This window comes from Eublepharis macularius, chromosome 7, assembly GCF_028583425.1.
Source record: "Eublepharis macularius isolate TG4126 chromosome 7, MPM_Emac_v1.0, whole genome shotgun sequence".
Classification (NCBI taxonomy): domain Eukaryota; kingdom Metazoa; phylum Chordata; class Lepidosauria; order Squamata; family Eublepharidae; genus Eublepharis; species Eublepharis macularius.
This window is the reverse complement of record NC_072796.1, coordinates 77,186,839-77,199,718: the sequence shown is the minus strand read 5'-3', so window position 1 is coordinate 77,199,718 and position 12,880 is coordinate 77,186,839. Positions and strand designations below refer to the sequence as shown.

The 12,880-nt window shown below is 39.4% G+C and overlaps 1 protein-coding gene across 2 annotated transcripts in view; it reads left to right on the top strand.

Moving 5' to 3' along the window:
- CHST9 (carbohydrate sulfotransferase 9) overlaps positions 1-12,880 on the top strand; it is a 98,394-nt gene that overhangs the window by 27,040 nt on the left and 58,474 nt on the right. For both annotated transcript variants that reach the window (XM_054986033.1, XM_054986034.1), the window contains exon 2: positions 1,510-1,725. In XM_054986033.1, the coding sequence (XP_054842008.1) occupies positions 1,626-1,725 (100 nt within the window). In that variant the 5' untranslated portion in view covers positions 1,510-1,625. The remainder of the gene's footprint in view (positions 1-1,509; positions 1,726-12,880) is intronic.

Sequence of the window (12,880 nt, the reverse complement as noted above, 5' to 3'; positions counted from 1 at the left end):
TTATTCTTCAGAAAACTTTGGGCTTGAGCTTGCTACACTTGAAGCCACTGGTGAGAATCAGGCTGTTAATTGCTTTGTTTCTTCTGTAGTTTAAATCAATGACTACAGACTGGTCAAATTGAGAGCCAGTTTGGTGTAGTGGTTAAGAGCACGGGACTCTAACCTGGAGAGCCGGGTTTGATTCCCCACTCCTCCACTTGAAGCCAGCTGGGTGACCTTGGGCGAGTCACAGTTCTCTGGAGCTCTCTCAGCCCCACCCACCTCACAGGGTGTTTGTTGTTGTGGGGTAATAATAACACTTTGTAAACCGCTCTGAGTGGGCATTAAGTTGTCCTGAAGGGCGGTGTATAAATCGAATGTTATTATTATTATTATTAAATTAAAAAAAAAGCTGAGGTACACCTGTCTTTCAGAGGTGGATTTTGTTGCCAATGAATTTACTTGGAACACATTTGAATAACGCTGAAGGTGTTACTTGTATAAGAAAGCCAGTGTGCTCCCATATTGCTATAAAGAGGATGAATTGGTTTATCCTGGCAACAGCCCTTTGAGGTTGGGTAGGCTGAGAGGTAGTGACTTGATCAAGGCCTTAGTTTCACAGTCAAGTAGAGATCTCACTTTGAAGACTTCCATCACTATACCATGCTGGCAAACATTGTATCTACTGCTGGGCCATAGAAGTTCATCAAGAAGTAAGTAGGCAGAGTGTAAGGAATTTAACATTAGGTATCTCTATCCTGTGTGCCACATGAATGACTTTACCTAATTTCTCTGTATAAGAAATAAGAAATTCTTACTATAAAAGAACTGGGAACAGTGGCTTGAATATTAGCCCGCCTCCTCCCCAGTGCTAATTGGCATGTTGGAAGGTGCACATAATATCCATGCTCTGATACCATTCAGGCATTATTATTATTATTATAAACAACACAAGAGGAAAGGGTGAATGAACCTCTTCAGTAGTGCCACTTCCCTGATCTAATTAATAGCCCCACATGGCTGCTTTGAAAGGCATATTAATAAATGAGAGATCCTGATTATTAATCTTGCAGTCCTACAAGATTCATGCCCTTGTAGACAATGGTCTGTTGTGTCCTCAGGATGATGGAGCCAGTTTCTCATGCTCTTACATGCTATAATCTTAAGCTTTTCTTTGCTGCTGAGACATTTGCTACTTTTTCCTGTAAACCTTACACTGTCTAGAACAGGTGTGCTAAAACTGATATTCTTCAAAACCACAAATTTAAAAATCATATTTTTGCTTTGAGAATTTCCTATCTGAGTCCTTCAGGAGGAAAGCAGGCTGGAAATGTTTTAATCTTTGTGAAAGATCTACATTGTGTGTGTGTGTGGGGGGGGGGGAATGTTTGCTTGTGAAAACAGAATCTGTACTCAGCTCATCTCAATTGTAGAAGTAAAATCAGAAAGAAAAAAAATGAGCTATAACGATACGTCTACCATGAGAACGCACTAGAAAAATGACTTTTTTTTATTTCAATTTCTTTCCAGATTGACTTTTCCAAGAAAACCATAAGAAGAAAAGACACAAACTAAATTGAAAGCCTCTGAGAAAGAAACCATGCAGCCCTATAAAACAAATGGAAATGTAGCCCTCTGGTAGGGCCATGAACCTGAAACAAGTCTATGTTTCTGTACTGATGTTTGGAGTAGCAGGTCTACTCCTCTTCATGTACCTGCAAGCTTGGATTGACGAACAACATGCAGGTAAAGCAGCAATTTAGTTGTGCCGATGCAAGAGCTTTCTTAAGTTTTAAAGCTGAAGCGAGCATTGGGTGAGAAATTTTGAGGATTTCAATGATACAAATGCTTGCTTTATTTGTTTAGCTTCATTGGCGTACACAACATTTTATTAAAGTTAATGAGTGTAATTAAATTTCATTGACTAATGGAAAAGTACAGTGTGCTTTAGTTGCAGTCTGAGTTTTCTATACTCTTATCCTCTCCCCACAAGGAGATCTTATACCTTCAATGTTGTACTAGTAGTATTATAATCCTATGCTTTCCATATTAGTGGTATGTATAAGATCAAGCCCTTGTCTCTTATATTGGAAGGAGGGTTAAAGTAGGATTCGCTAGGTTGAAGAAGGTGATTTTTACATTTTAAAAAGGGAATCATGCTTCTGCAATAGGAAAGAAATTGTTTGTCTGCAAAAGGAAAAAAAGAAGGAGAAGCAGAGCAGGAACGATGCAACCAAATTTGACTTATTGGGCCATCCAGGAACTTTAACAAATTACTTGCATAACATCACTGCAGATATCTTCTGTCTGGGGCTCGCAGCCTGTCCCCCCCCCCCTTTCTGGATTTATCTTCACCTGCCAGGACACCAAGGCTGGGAGCAGATGCCAGTGGGGAGGGCTTTGAGGGCCGCAGCCACAGCGCTGTCAAGCCAGGGCTGCCACTGGGGCCAGTGACAGAGGAGCCATCTGATGGGCAAGGCCCCAAACACTGTGACCACTCCACAGCCATCCAAGGGGCTTCCCTGTCACCAATGGGTCAGGCAGCTGCCCTTCCCACCAGCACTGAATATGGCCCAGCTTGCAGAACACTCTTGGGAGCAGTGCCACCACAGGAGGCTAGGGCAGGGCCACCAGAAAGAGCACAGGCGTGGCAACCTGGCTGCCTTGCTGGCTGGAGAGGGCCAGCTTTACCAGCAGAATTGCTCTAAAGAGCCAAAGAGGAGACAGGGGTGGAGAAAACCCCTGGATGGGCCTTCGGCCTCTTCAATCAGCCCAGGGGAGGAGGGAGCCTGGGGGAGGGGCGGGAATACCCTCAGGATGGCCCTCTAAAGGCAGGCCTTCTAGAGTGGCCATGGAGGAAGACTGAGTAGTCTTCTGGCGAGAGAGAAGGGTGACAAGCTACTCAAAGGGGAGAGAGGGCATGAAAGTGCTTTAAACCTCCTCCCCATTTCTCAGGCACACCTGGCAGCCAGCCCAGATAAGCACATCAGCCTGGAGGGTGAGCCCTCCCCAGGCTCCGGCACCCCTGCAGCAGAGCCTGACACCCTTCTTCTTCCTCTTTTCCCTAATGCATAGTAAGATAATATTTTCCAGGTTCCTTGCAACTGTTGAATCCCTACAGACCAGGATTCTAAACTTCTGTTTAACCCTGGGTTGTTGTAAAGTTTTGCAGGGAAACACAAACTGTAGTTTGCTTCCCAAAATGTAACTGTAAACTATTTTTGCTGTAAAAAATGGATATGTGTAATTTGATCACCACATGCAGTAGGCAGAGGGAGTGGATGAGACTGAGAATTTTTTAGGCTCGTTCATGTGTTCGCAAATTATAGCTTGCCCGGAAGAATTTATTGTATATGATTATAGGCCTTAACAATCCAAAATGAGACATACGAGAATCTCTCCCTTCAAGAAGGGCTGATGGTAGTATGCTGAGGCAGGCCAAGTTAAAGGCTTTGAAGTATTTAGTGAATTCTAATGTATAGATGTAGTCTGCTGGGGCAAAATTGTTTCCACAAATCCAAGCCACCAGAGCAAATTGGGTCTGTGCTCTGTCAACTTGAAGGGCTATATCCCATATTCGTTGTTTAAATCCTTTAGCTTGCAAGAACCCAAGATACTATAGGACTGGAAGGGTAGTTCTATAAAGTTGTAATTTGTAATTTGTTGTAATTTCTCCTCAACAGCTGTCACCCAACCTGTAATTATTTAGGAGGATTAATGAGGTTAATCTGTGTGCTTTTGTGTGTGAGAGAGCATGGGGTAGGACAGAGCCTGAGGGATAACTGTAAACCATACATAAATTGGAACATGATTCCCTGAAAAACTTTTAATTGCATAGAGTATGTGTGAAACCCCCTTTCAAGAACAAGAATCTCATAGTTGCTGAGGCCACTCTTTAGGCAGGAAAAAAATTGGAAAAAAGTTCAGGGGAATTCCACCACCCCCACCCCACCACCCCATTTTTTCTGTTTTTTCCCTCCTGGGCCTTGATATCTTCTATTTCCAAACCAGTGTCTGAATTGAGCTTTAGTTAAAATTACAGATTAAGTCTGCGGGCCTTTTCATTTGTTGCTTCTTGATTTTTCCCAGTTGCATCTCTTACACTTACGTCCTGTTTTTGTCTCTTGTCTTCTCTTACTACAAGGCAGGTCTTTGTAAATGCACATAAATCTCCATAAACTGTATTTGATAGTGAATAAGTATTAATAAATCTTGGGGAGGGGGCACTTACAAGAAGTGGGATGAGCTAGTTATGCAATTAATTATATGGACTGCCCAATTCACAAGACAAATTTAACATGTCTCCTCAGAAATTATTGTGAACACATTTTCTGTGTTCTGTTGAACATTATTTGGGGGACCCGCTGTAAAATATAGTAACTACATCCATAATGATTCATTGTGCAGGAATTGTTTCAACAATATTTGACATCTAATTGGCACGAGACACTAAAACATTAATCTGAAATGGTCAGCTCCTAATTAAGCAGAGTTTAAGGGATTATTTGGTAACCGCTATGCATAAGGTTTATCGTCTTCATAATTGGCTTGAGGTAGAAAAAGAAGAGGATTTAGAGAAAGAATGCTAAAGTAGCATATTGAATGCTAGGGGTGCATTCCAGACAAAGTGAGACTTAGCAGATAAATTACATTTGCTAGATATTTGTTAGACAGATGTTTAGACCAGTACTTCATTACTGTTTTAGGTGACAAGGAATTGCATGCACAGAGGCTGGTAGATGCATTTCTGCAGATTATTGGAGAATGCTGGACTTGGAGAATGGAGTGATTTCAGATCCTGAATTACCCATCTTGTTATTATAGGTGGCAAGGTTGTTTTCTTCCAGTGTGCAAATAAAGATTTTAGCAGCTGTGACTACAATTCAAAATCATTTCTTGCAGTTATTGAAACTTCTTTCCAGTAATCAGATATAGAAGCACCAGTTTGCAAAGTGGAAGCATTGCCATGGTTAAGAAAAATTATATGTGAATTCCAAAGCATTTGGTGAAAGCTCTCAAGTGACCTGCTTATAATCATATTAAGTTGTGGGACCTATACATGCACCTTCATATTTTCCATCTTTTCACACTCCTGTAGTAAATCTGTTTTATATAATTCAAAACAAATTCCCATTTTAATCCTGTCACTGGAGCTAATTTAACTTTCTGAAATGTTAAAGTAACTGTATAAATGCAAGATGTAAGCCTGTTAGAGGCTGTTTAAGGAGCTAAACTATTAACAGTCAACTCCTCCTAATCAATGGGCTCATGCAAGGTCGTTTAGCATTAACAGAGCACATAAAATAATGGAGTTGTAGCTGATTAATCTGCTGCCCAAATCATGTAACATTGATCTTTTGTCTTTATTGCACATGCACAGTGGCACAAAGATCAGTACTCAAAAGCAGACAAGGAAATTCTTCTTCAATGGAGTGGCTTCTGTCTGCAAAGCACTGTGACAGTGCCAGGTTGAGAGTTTTTCTTGGAGATTTATCCTCTTAGTTTGTTCCTACTTCATTTCTGGAGTGTCTCATAATTGAGTACAGCTAGTCAGATACTACAAAATTAGTAAAGCATGTTCTGTTTTGTGGTTTGTTAATTTCACCCCTCTACAGAGCCTGCAAAGATTGCTTCTCAGAGGGTTTGTTAATAATTGACAGAGCCTTCAAGGAGGCAAAGAGGAAATTAACAAACCCTCTGAGGAACAATCTTTTCTGGCTCTGTAGAGAGAGGTGAAATTCAGACTACGCTTCCCGGCTGACATTATGTCTCCCTTCACTTGAGCATCCTTGTGTAATTCGTCTCGTGTAGTTTAGCTCTAAGAGGAAAGAAGGAGTGCATGAAGCCAGTAATTTAACAGGTTCATGTCCATCATAAATAATGTATGTTTGTGACATTTGAATGGGGCCAGAATGCATTTGCTTCACTTCTCATACTGACTGAATTGACATTTTTTATAGAGCACAATGTGGAAAATTACTCTGCAGTCTCCATTTCTGATTTGAAGTAAGGCCATATAAAATTATGCATGGACTGGTGGCTATCTTTTTGACCTGAAATCAGATACTTCTATTTGTTAAAGAAAAGTCATACTTGTGAGTAGCACAGCATCTTCTAAGCAATGAACAGTAATGGCACATGGAGTTATGAAAGCTTGCCTTTTCTGTTTATACAGGCTTGTTCTCCTTGTTTTTATGCCAAAAAGAGAATTTACATGGGTGGTCACAGTTTCTGAAAGTTTGGTTTGGTTTAAAAATATTCTAGGCTTCATTAATTCTGCCTTTAGCTTTATGTAAATGTGTTTACTTTTTAAAAAAATGGTTGGGACTTGCTCAGTTTTCTTTCCAAGAACCTGTTTGAGGCTCTGCATGCCCAATGCTTCTTAAAATAGTATGACTTTCTAGGGTATTTCACACATCGTAGTGATGCCAATGCTTGCTTAATGGTCTCTGGGATTACGGAGAACCAATCTGATGCCAACTACTACTTTCATGTGCATGTTCTGTTAATTGAAAACACTATCATGGTTTTCTAGTGCATGTACGACGTTTTATTGAACATCTTTCTGAATTTTTTCTTCAAATCTGCTGACCTTTTACACAGAGGTTACAATCAACATAATCAGTTTTTGTCTTCAGTATGATTGTTAATAAGTTTCATATTAGGTTAATCTTTTCCATTTTGAATTAGTACAACCATCTGAAATCTCTCCACGAAGCTGAAATGCACAGCAATATTTTTTGAATCGATAACAGTTGGAATGTTTTGACAGATAATGAATAACAATCTGTCACTTTGGAAGACATCCACAGAAGGATTGATGTTAGGCTTGTTATTACTTAACATCATTATTGGCCATTAGGATAGAAACTGAGAAACATATGTTTGGTAATGATAGAAGAGTAAGTGGAACTTAACAAGTTGCATTTTTTCTGTGGTAAACAAGGAGGTTTCACACCTGAAGTCCAACAGTCGGTATGGGAGAAATATAATACAGCTAGCCTGCCTCCCATATAATCTACATCTGAAATACCACACCAGGAGTACCTCCTCTACTATTGGTATTGAAAATTGTGCTTGTTGCTTTTCATCTGTCTCAGTGGAACTGGTGTAAGAGACAATCCTAATTTCAGAAATATGGACTAATACACTGCTACTTTCCCCCCCAGTAATATAAATACAACTGGGCTTTGTGTCGCCATATATTATCTAATATAAAGCCACCATTTTAGGTGCTCAAAAGATAGTTTAGATTTTAAACAGCTCTCTGTAGGCTCTTGCTCTTACACTCCTGGGTCTAATATTTCATTATTTTCTCAAAGAGTAATTAGAGAATACTACAGTATAGGTAGTAGGGTATATCCAATTGGACCCTATTCAAGTTGCTGCTGAAAAGTATCCCTGGGCAAACACTAATTGTAAACAACATGCCCATCTCCACCCCCCATGTCTGCCTTCATAGTGTCAGAAATTTGATATATTGCTTCCCTGCTTTTATGTTGTTTGGAAAGTTAGGGGAAATAAACATTCTGTTTCATGTTTAAAAGTTGCATATTCATCCCTTTATTGTTTGACCCAAGTATTCTGCTTCCACTTTTCTTAAACTAAACGGGCCAGGAATTGTAATACATCAAAAATATAATTTTAATTAGAGTATATAGTGACCATGTTGAATGTGGGGTATTCTAAACTTTATTCTTGCTTTTCCTCACCCTAGGCATTTATTAAGTTATTGTTTCTTATAAACGATTAAAGTGTTGGATCTCCCTGTCTCTTCTAATAACAAATCAGGGGTTCTTTTTTAATTCTTAGGGGTCAGGTGAGCATCACACTTCAGTAGGAAGAAGATTAATGGATAGAATGTGGACTTGAAGCAGTCTGGTGTGTTTAATAAGGTTAGAAATGAGATGGAGGAATGCAGTTTTATGTGAACATGCTTCTGCCTATTTGAAAGATAAACCAAATTGTGACATTTATGCTGCTAAGCAAAGTACCACAATAACTGCATTTACAACTGATATTTTGGACTGTAGAGAGGATCAGAAAAGCACTTTACAAAGTTTTATCACTTTTAAATTGTTTGCCAATTGTGACAGCTATATTTCTAAGTGTTGATATATAGGCTAAAAAAAGAAAAAACATAATGTCAAATGTGTATTTTAACAACTTCTAAAAATAAAATAATTCACTGCTACTCAGTTGCTTGTTTTATGTTTTATAGGACAGAATTTTAAGCATAGACACTTCAAGAAAAAGTTTCATCTTTAAAAGTATTTTGAAATGCAGGCAAGTTCACTCTATATTAATGGGATAATTATTGCACTCAAAATCTACCTTAATCCACTCTAATAAGCTGAAAATCCATTACAATAACTGAATTATATGATTTTTCCCTCCTTGATTAAAAAAGCAAATAATAGAGCATCATTTCATGGATGTGCGTAAATGAACTTTGTTTTAAGAAATGGCGTAATAGTTGACAGAATGTTAGTCAGAGCTTTATGAAGGTTGTAGGAGAATTGCAGTAAGTGCCTCATCCTCCAAGTGATTAATAATGTGATGCTGACAAAGTTTAAGTTTATTGTTTGAGGACTTGTCTGAGACACACAGACAAATAACAGCAAATAACATTAGCTGGGTGCTGTATCAAATGAGAACACTTCAACCACTGTGGTATAGGCTGACTTGTTCAGTAATGATTAATGTCATTAGCTGATACTGGATTCCCAATGCTCAGATAGATCCTTACATTGCAATTCAAACCATAAAGTCTTTTAGCAGACTGCTTAAGTATTTCAAGAATATTTTGTAAATTCACTTAAGAGGGAAAAAAATCAAAGCTGCTTCTACAAGGACAAGGACTTTCAGGCACATAGGTTTCTAGGGAGATATGAAATCTGTTTACTAGATGTGTTTTTTATTGCTAGCTGTTAATATTTCTTCAAATATGACAGCATTTCTTTATGGTATCTTTCAAGTATTCTGGCCAGTTTAAAAAGATTTGAATAACATTTTCTAGGGGGTCTAAGTGTCTTAAACTAAATGTCAGTGTTGCTAACTTGATAGAAGTCAGTTCCAGTAATAGCTCCTTTAGGAGCCTTGGTTAAGAGGCACATTGTAAGTTTGATAAATAAATAAAAATAAATGTGAAATATAGTATGAATTCTAACGTAATAGAAATATAAGGGGGAGAGCAAGCCCTGGACTTTGAAGCTGACTTATTCAGAATCAGACCATTAGTTTGTCTACTTTTTGCTGTTTTGTTTTGACCGGCACTCGCTTTTGTGCTAAATGGAGATAGAATCTAGAACCCTCTGCATGGAAACTGCTGAGCCACAGCCCCACCCTTGCTTACTGATGTTGAAATCTCAGAAGGACCCTCCCTTCGTACTTATCAGAGCAGAACAGCTACCTACAGTTGTTTTCAGTACCACATTGATGTATGGTGTGGGAATAGATTTTATAATATGTCTACCAATTTCATAGAGAAATGCAGCTTTTAATTTATTTATTCAACTTTTAGCCCACCCTCCCCACAAGCGAAGCTGAGAATGGAGCTGTACACAAAGACAGCAGCTTCTGGTGATTCTCGTGGTTTCAGTGGTGCACTTTTTAGGGGCCACAATCATGGAAACTGCTATTGGGAAACTAGGGTGGTATAATAATAGAATTGGAATGGGTCTTACAGACCATCTAGTCCAACCCTTCCCAATGCAGGAACAGCCTAAAGCATCCCCGACAAGTATTCATCCAGCCGCTCCCTGAAGACTGCCAATGAGGGGGAACCCACCACATCCCTAACAGCCGATTCCACTGCTTAATTACTCTTAATGTGAAGAAGTTTTTCCTGACATCCAGCTGGTACCTTTCCTCTTACAGTTTAAACCCCTTGTTTTGAGTCCTATCCTCTGTTGCCAACAAGAACAGCTCCCTTCCCTCCTCTAAGTGACAGCCTTTAAAATACTTAATCATGTTTCCCCTCCACTTCCTTTTCTCTAAATTGAACATTCCCAGGTCCCTCAGTCTTTCCTCTTAGGGCTTGGTCTCCAGGCCCCTGATCATCCCGGTTGCTCTCCTTTGAACCCATTCCAATTTAACCACATCCTTTTTGAAGTGAGACCTCCAGAACTGCACACAGTATTCCAAGTGGGGCCTGACCAACATGGTATATAGTGAGATAATTGCATCCTGTGATTTGGATGTTATGCCTTTGTTAATATACCCCAAGATTGTGTTAACCTTTTTTGCTACTGCATCACACTGACTGCTCATATTTAGCTTTCCTGTATCCCAAGATCTTGCTCACACACACTGCTACCAAGAAGTGTATCCATCATCCACTATGCATGCTTTGCATTTTTCTTACCCAAGTGGAGAACCTGACACTTATCCATGTTAAATTGCATCTTAATCAAATCTGCCCACTTTTCCAGTCTGTTCAGATCTCTTTGAATTCAATCCCTGTCTTCAAGGGTGTTTGCTACTCCTTTCAGTTTGGTGTCATCTGCAAATTTAATGAGTAATCCCTTCATACTCTTGTACAGATCATTTATAAAAAAATATTGAAAAGCACTGGCCCCAGGACCAAACCCTTTGGCAATCCACTGGACACCTCCCTCCAATCAGATGTTATTGATGACTGCTCTTTGGGTACTGCTATGCAGCCAGTCCCCTATACATCTAACTATCCTAGAGTCCAGTCCTGAGTCCACCAGTTTACCCATCAGAACATCATGAGGAACCTTGTCAAAAACTTTACTGAAATCTAAATAAACTACATCAACAGCATTCCCATGATCTAGTAAGCTTTCACTCGGTCATAGAGGAATATGAGGTTGGTCTGGCAGGACCTATTGGTGACAAATCCATGCTGACTTCACCATATCACCATGTTATCTGTCAGATGCTTGCAGATTGATGCCTTTAATATCTGTTCCAATGTCTTCCCTGAGATAAAGGTCAGGCTGACTGGCCTGTAATTTCCAGGATCGTCTTTTTTCCCTTTCTTGAAGATTGGGATGTCATTTGCCCTCCTCCACTCTTCCAACACATCACCTGTTATCCAAGAGGCCTAGAAGATTGACAAAAGGGCCTGCAAGCTCTTTCTAAAGTTCTTTAAGCACTCTCAGGTGCACCCCATCTGGTTCAGGGGATTTGTAAACATCCAGTGCAGCAAGGAGCTTCTCCACAACTTCTCTGGCCAGGTCAACCAGTAGCCCCCAAACCATGCTTTGTCTGCTGCCATCTCTAGGTGGGCCTGTTCTTCAGGGAGAAAACTGAGGCAAAATAGGCATTGTAATCTTGTATCTTAATTCTGTATGGCAATGTGGGATACATCTATAATATGGAACTGGACTTTAGAAAGAGGTAGACACGCATGCCATAAACTGTTATATGATTTGATTAACTCCAAATTGTTGTATGATCTATTTAGCCAACCTCTGACTAAAAGGATTACTCTGGTCTTCAAGGCTTGAATAATATCTAATTAATTTACTGTGTCTAATAGCTTCATTAAAAGATCAGCATTCTTTAACTTTAATTGATTGCTCTAAATATATTGCTTATTTAGTGGACTTGCCAAAAAGGTTTATTGGTTGTACCACCTTCACCAGTTCACAAGACATGCATTTTTTAAAAAAAAAATGGTAACAGTTCTTACACATATTGAAAATGGTGATGCACATTTTCTTTTAAGCTAGTGAGAGTTAAGTGCCATCTGTATCTTCATAAGAAATATTAGTCCCTTTTATCAATCACATCACGAGCTGAATTCTTATATCTGCCTGTTTCCAGAGAGGAAATTGTCCATATTCCTTTGCACCAATTCGTAATATATTTCCGTTACACTTCATTGTGTTGAAAATGTTGCCTTCAACTTCTCTCTAGAATAATGCAAGCAAAAGATATTTAATATGTAGTACCCTACATTTCTTTCCATTTCTGAGTCTCTGAGATAGGTACTAATAAATTCTCCATACGCAATCACAATAAAACATTACAGATCACTTTAAAATGAGTTGCAAATAGCATACCGTATAACAACTAGAAATTTAATCCATGAAGGCCTGGTCAAATAGGTCTTTACTTTTCTTCAATGCCAAAAGGAAGCAGCAGTATCAGTGTCAAAAGGAGAAGGCTTCACAAAGTACCACCAGAAAAAATATTCTGCATCTAGTAGATAAACCTTGCTTCATCTAAGAAGGCCTTCGCTACCATATTATTTTAAAAAGCAGGAAGGCTCATATAAGACTCCAAATCATCTAGAAAGCCTGATCCTTGTCCCAGCCAGTGTGGAGTTTTAAATGTCAACAGCAGTACCTTGAAGTTATCCTGGAAACACATTGGCAGCTGTTCTTCTCTTGTACTACTATCACATGGTCAATGCAAGTAATTCCAACTAGTAATCACATAGCTACACAAGTTGATCCAAAATCTGTTGATCAAGTCTTTACTGAGCTGAGTTTAAAACAAGCTCACATAGAAAGCATTAATATGAAAGTTACTAAGGAATGTGTGGCAGTGTTTCTGAGACAAGGGTACAGATGTCAAATCAGCCCAAAATGATAAACTGTTCTTGGGGTGGCAGCTACTACCTGGACATCCATGAGCAATGCCAGGTATGGGAATACTTCCAAGTTGCATACCTGGAGGGTACACACATATACTTCCTGGTTCTGAGCCCCATCCTTGAATCAGAAGGAATTAGTACAAGGTAGGGTTGCCAGCCTCCAGGTAGTAGCTAGAGATCTCCCGGAATTACAACTGGTTTCCAGGCCACAGGGATCAGTTCACCTGGAGAAAATGGCTACTTCAGAAGGTGGACTCTATGGAATTATGCCATGCCGAGGTCTTTTTCCCTTCCCATACCCTACTTTCTCCAGGTTTCACCCCCCAGATC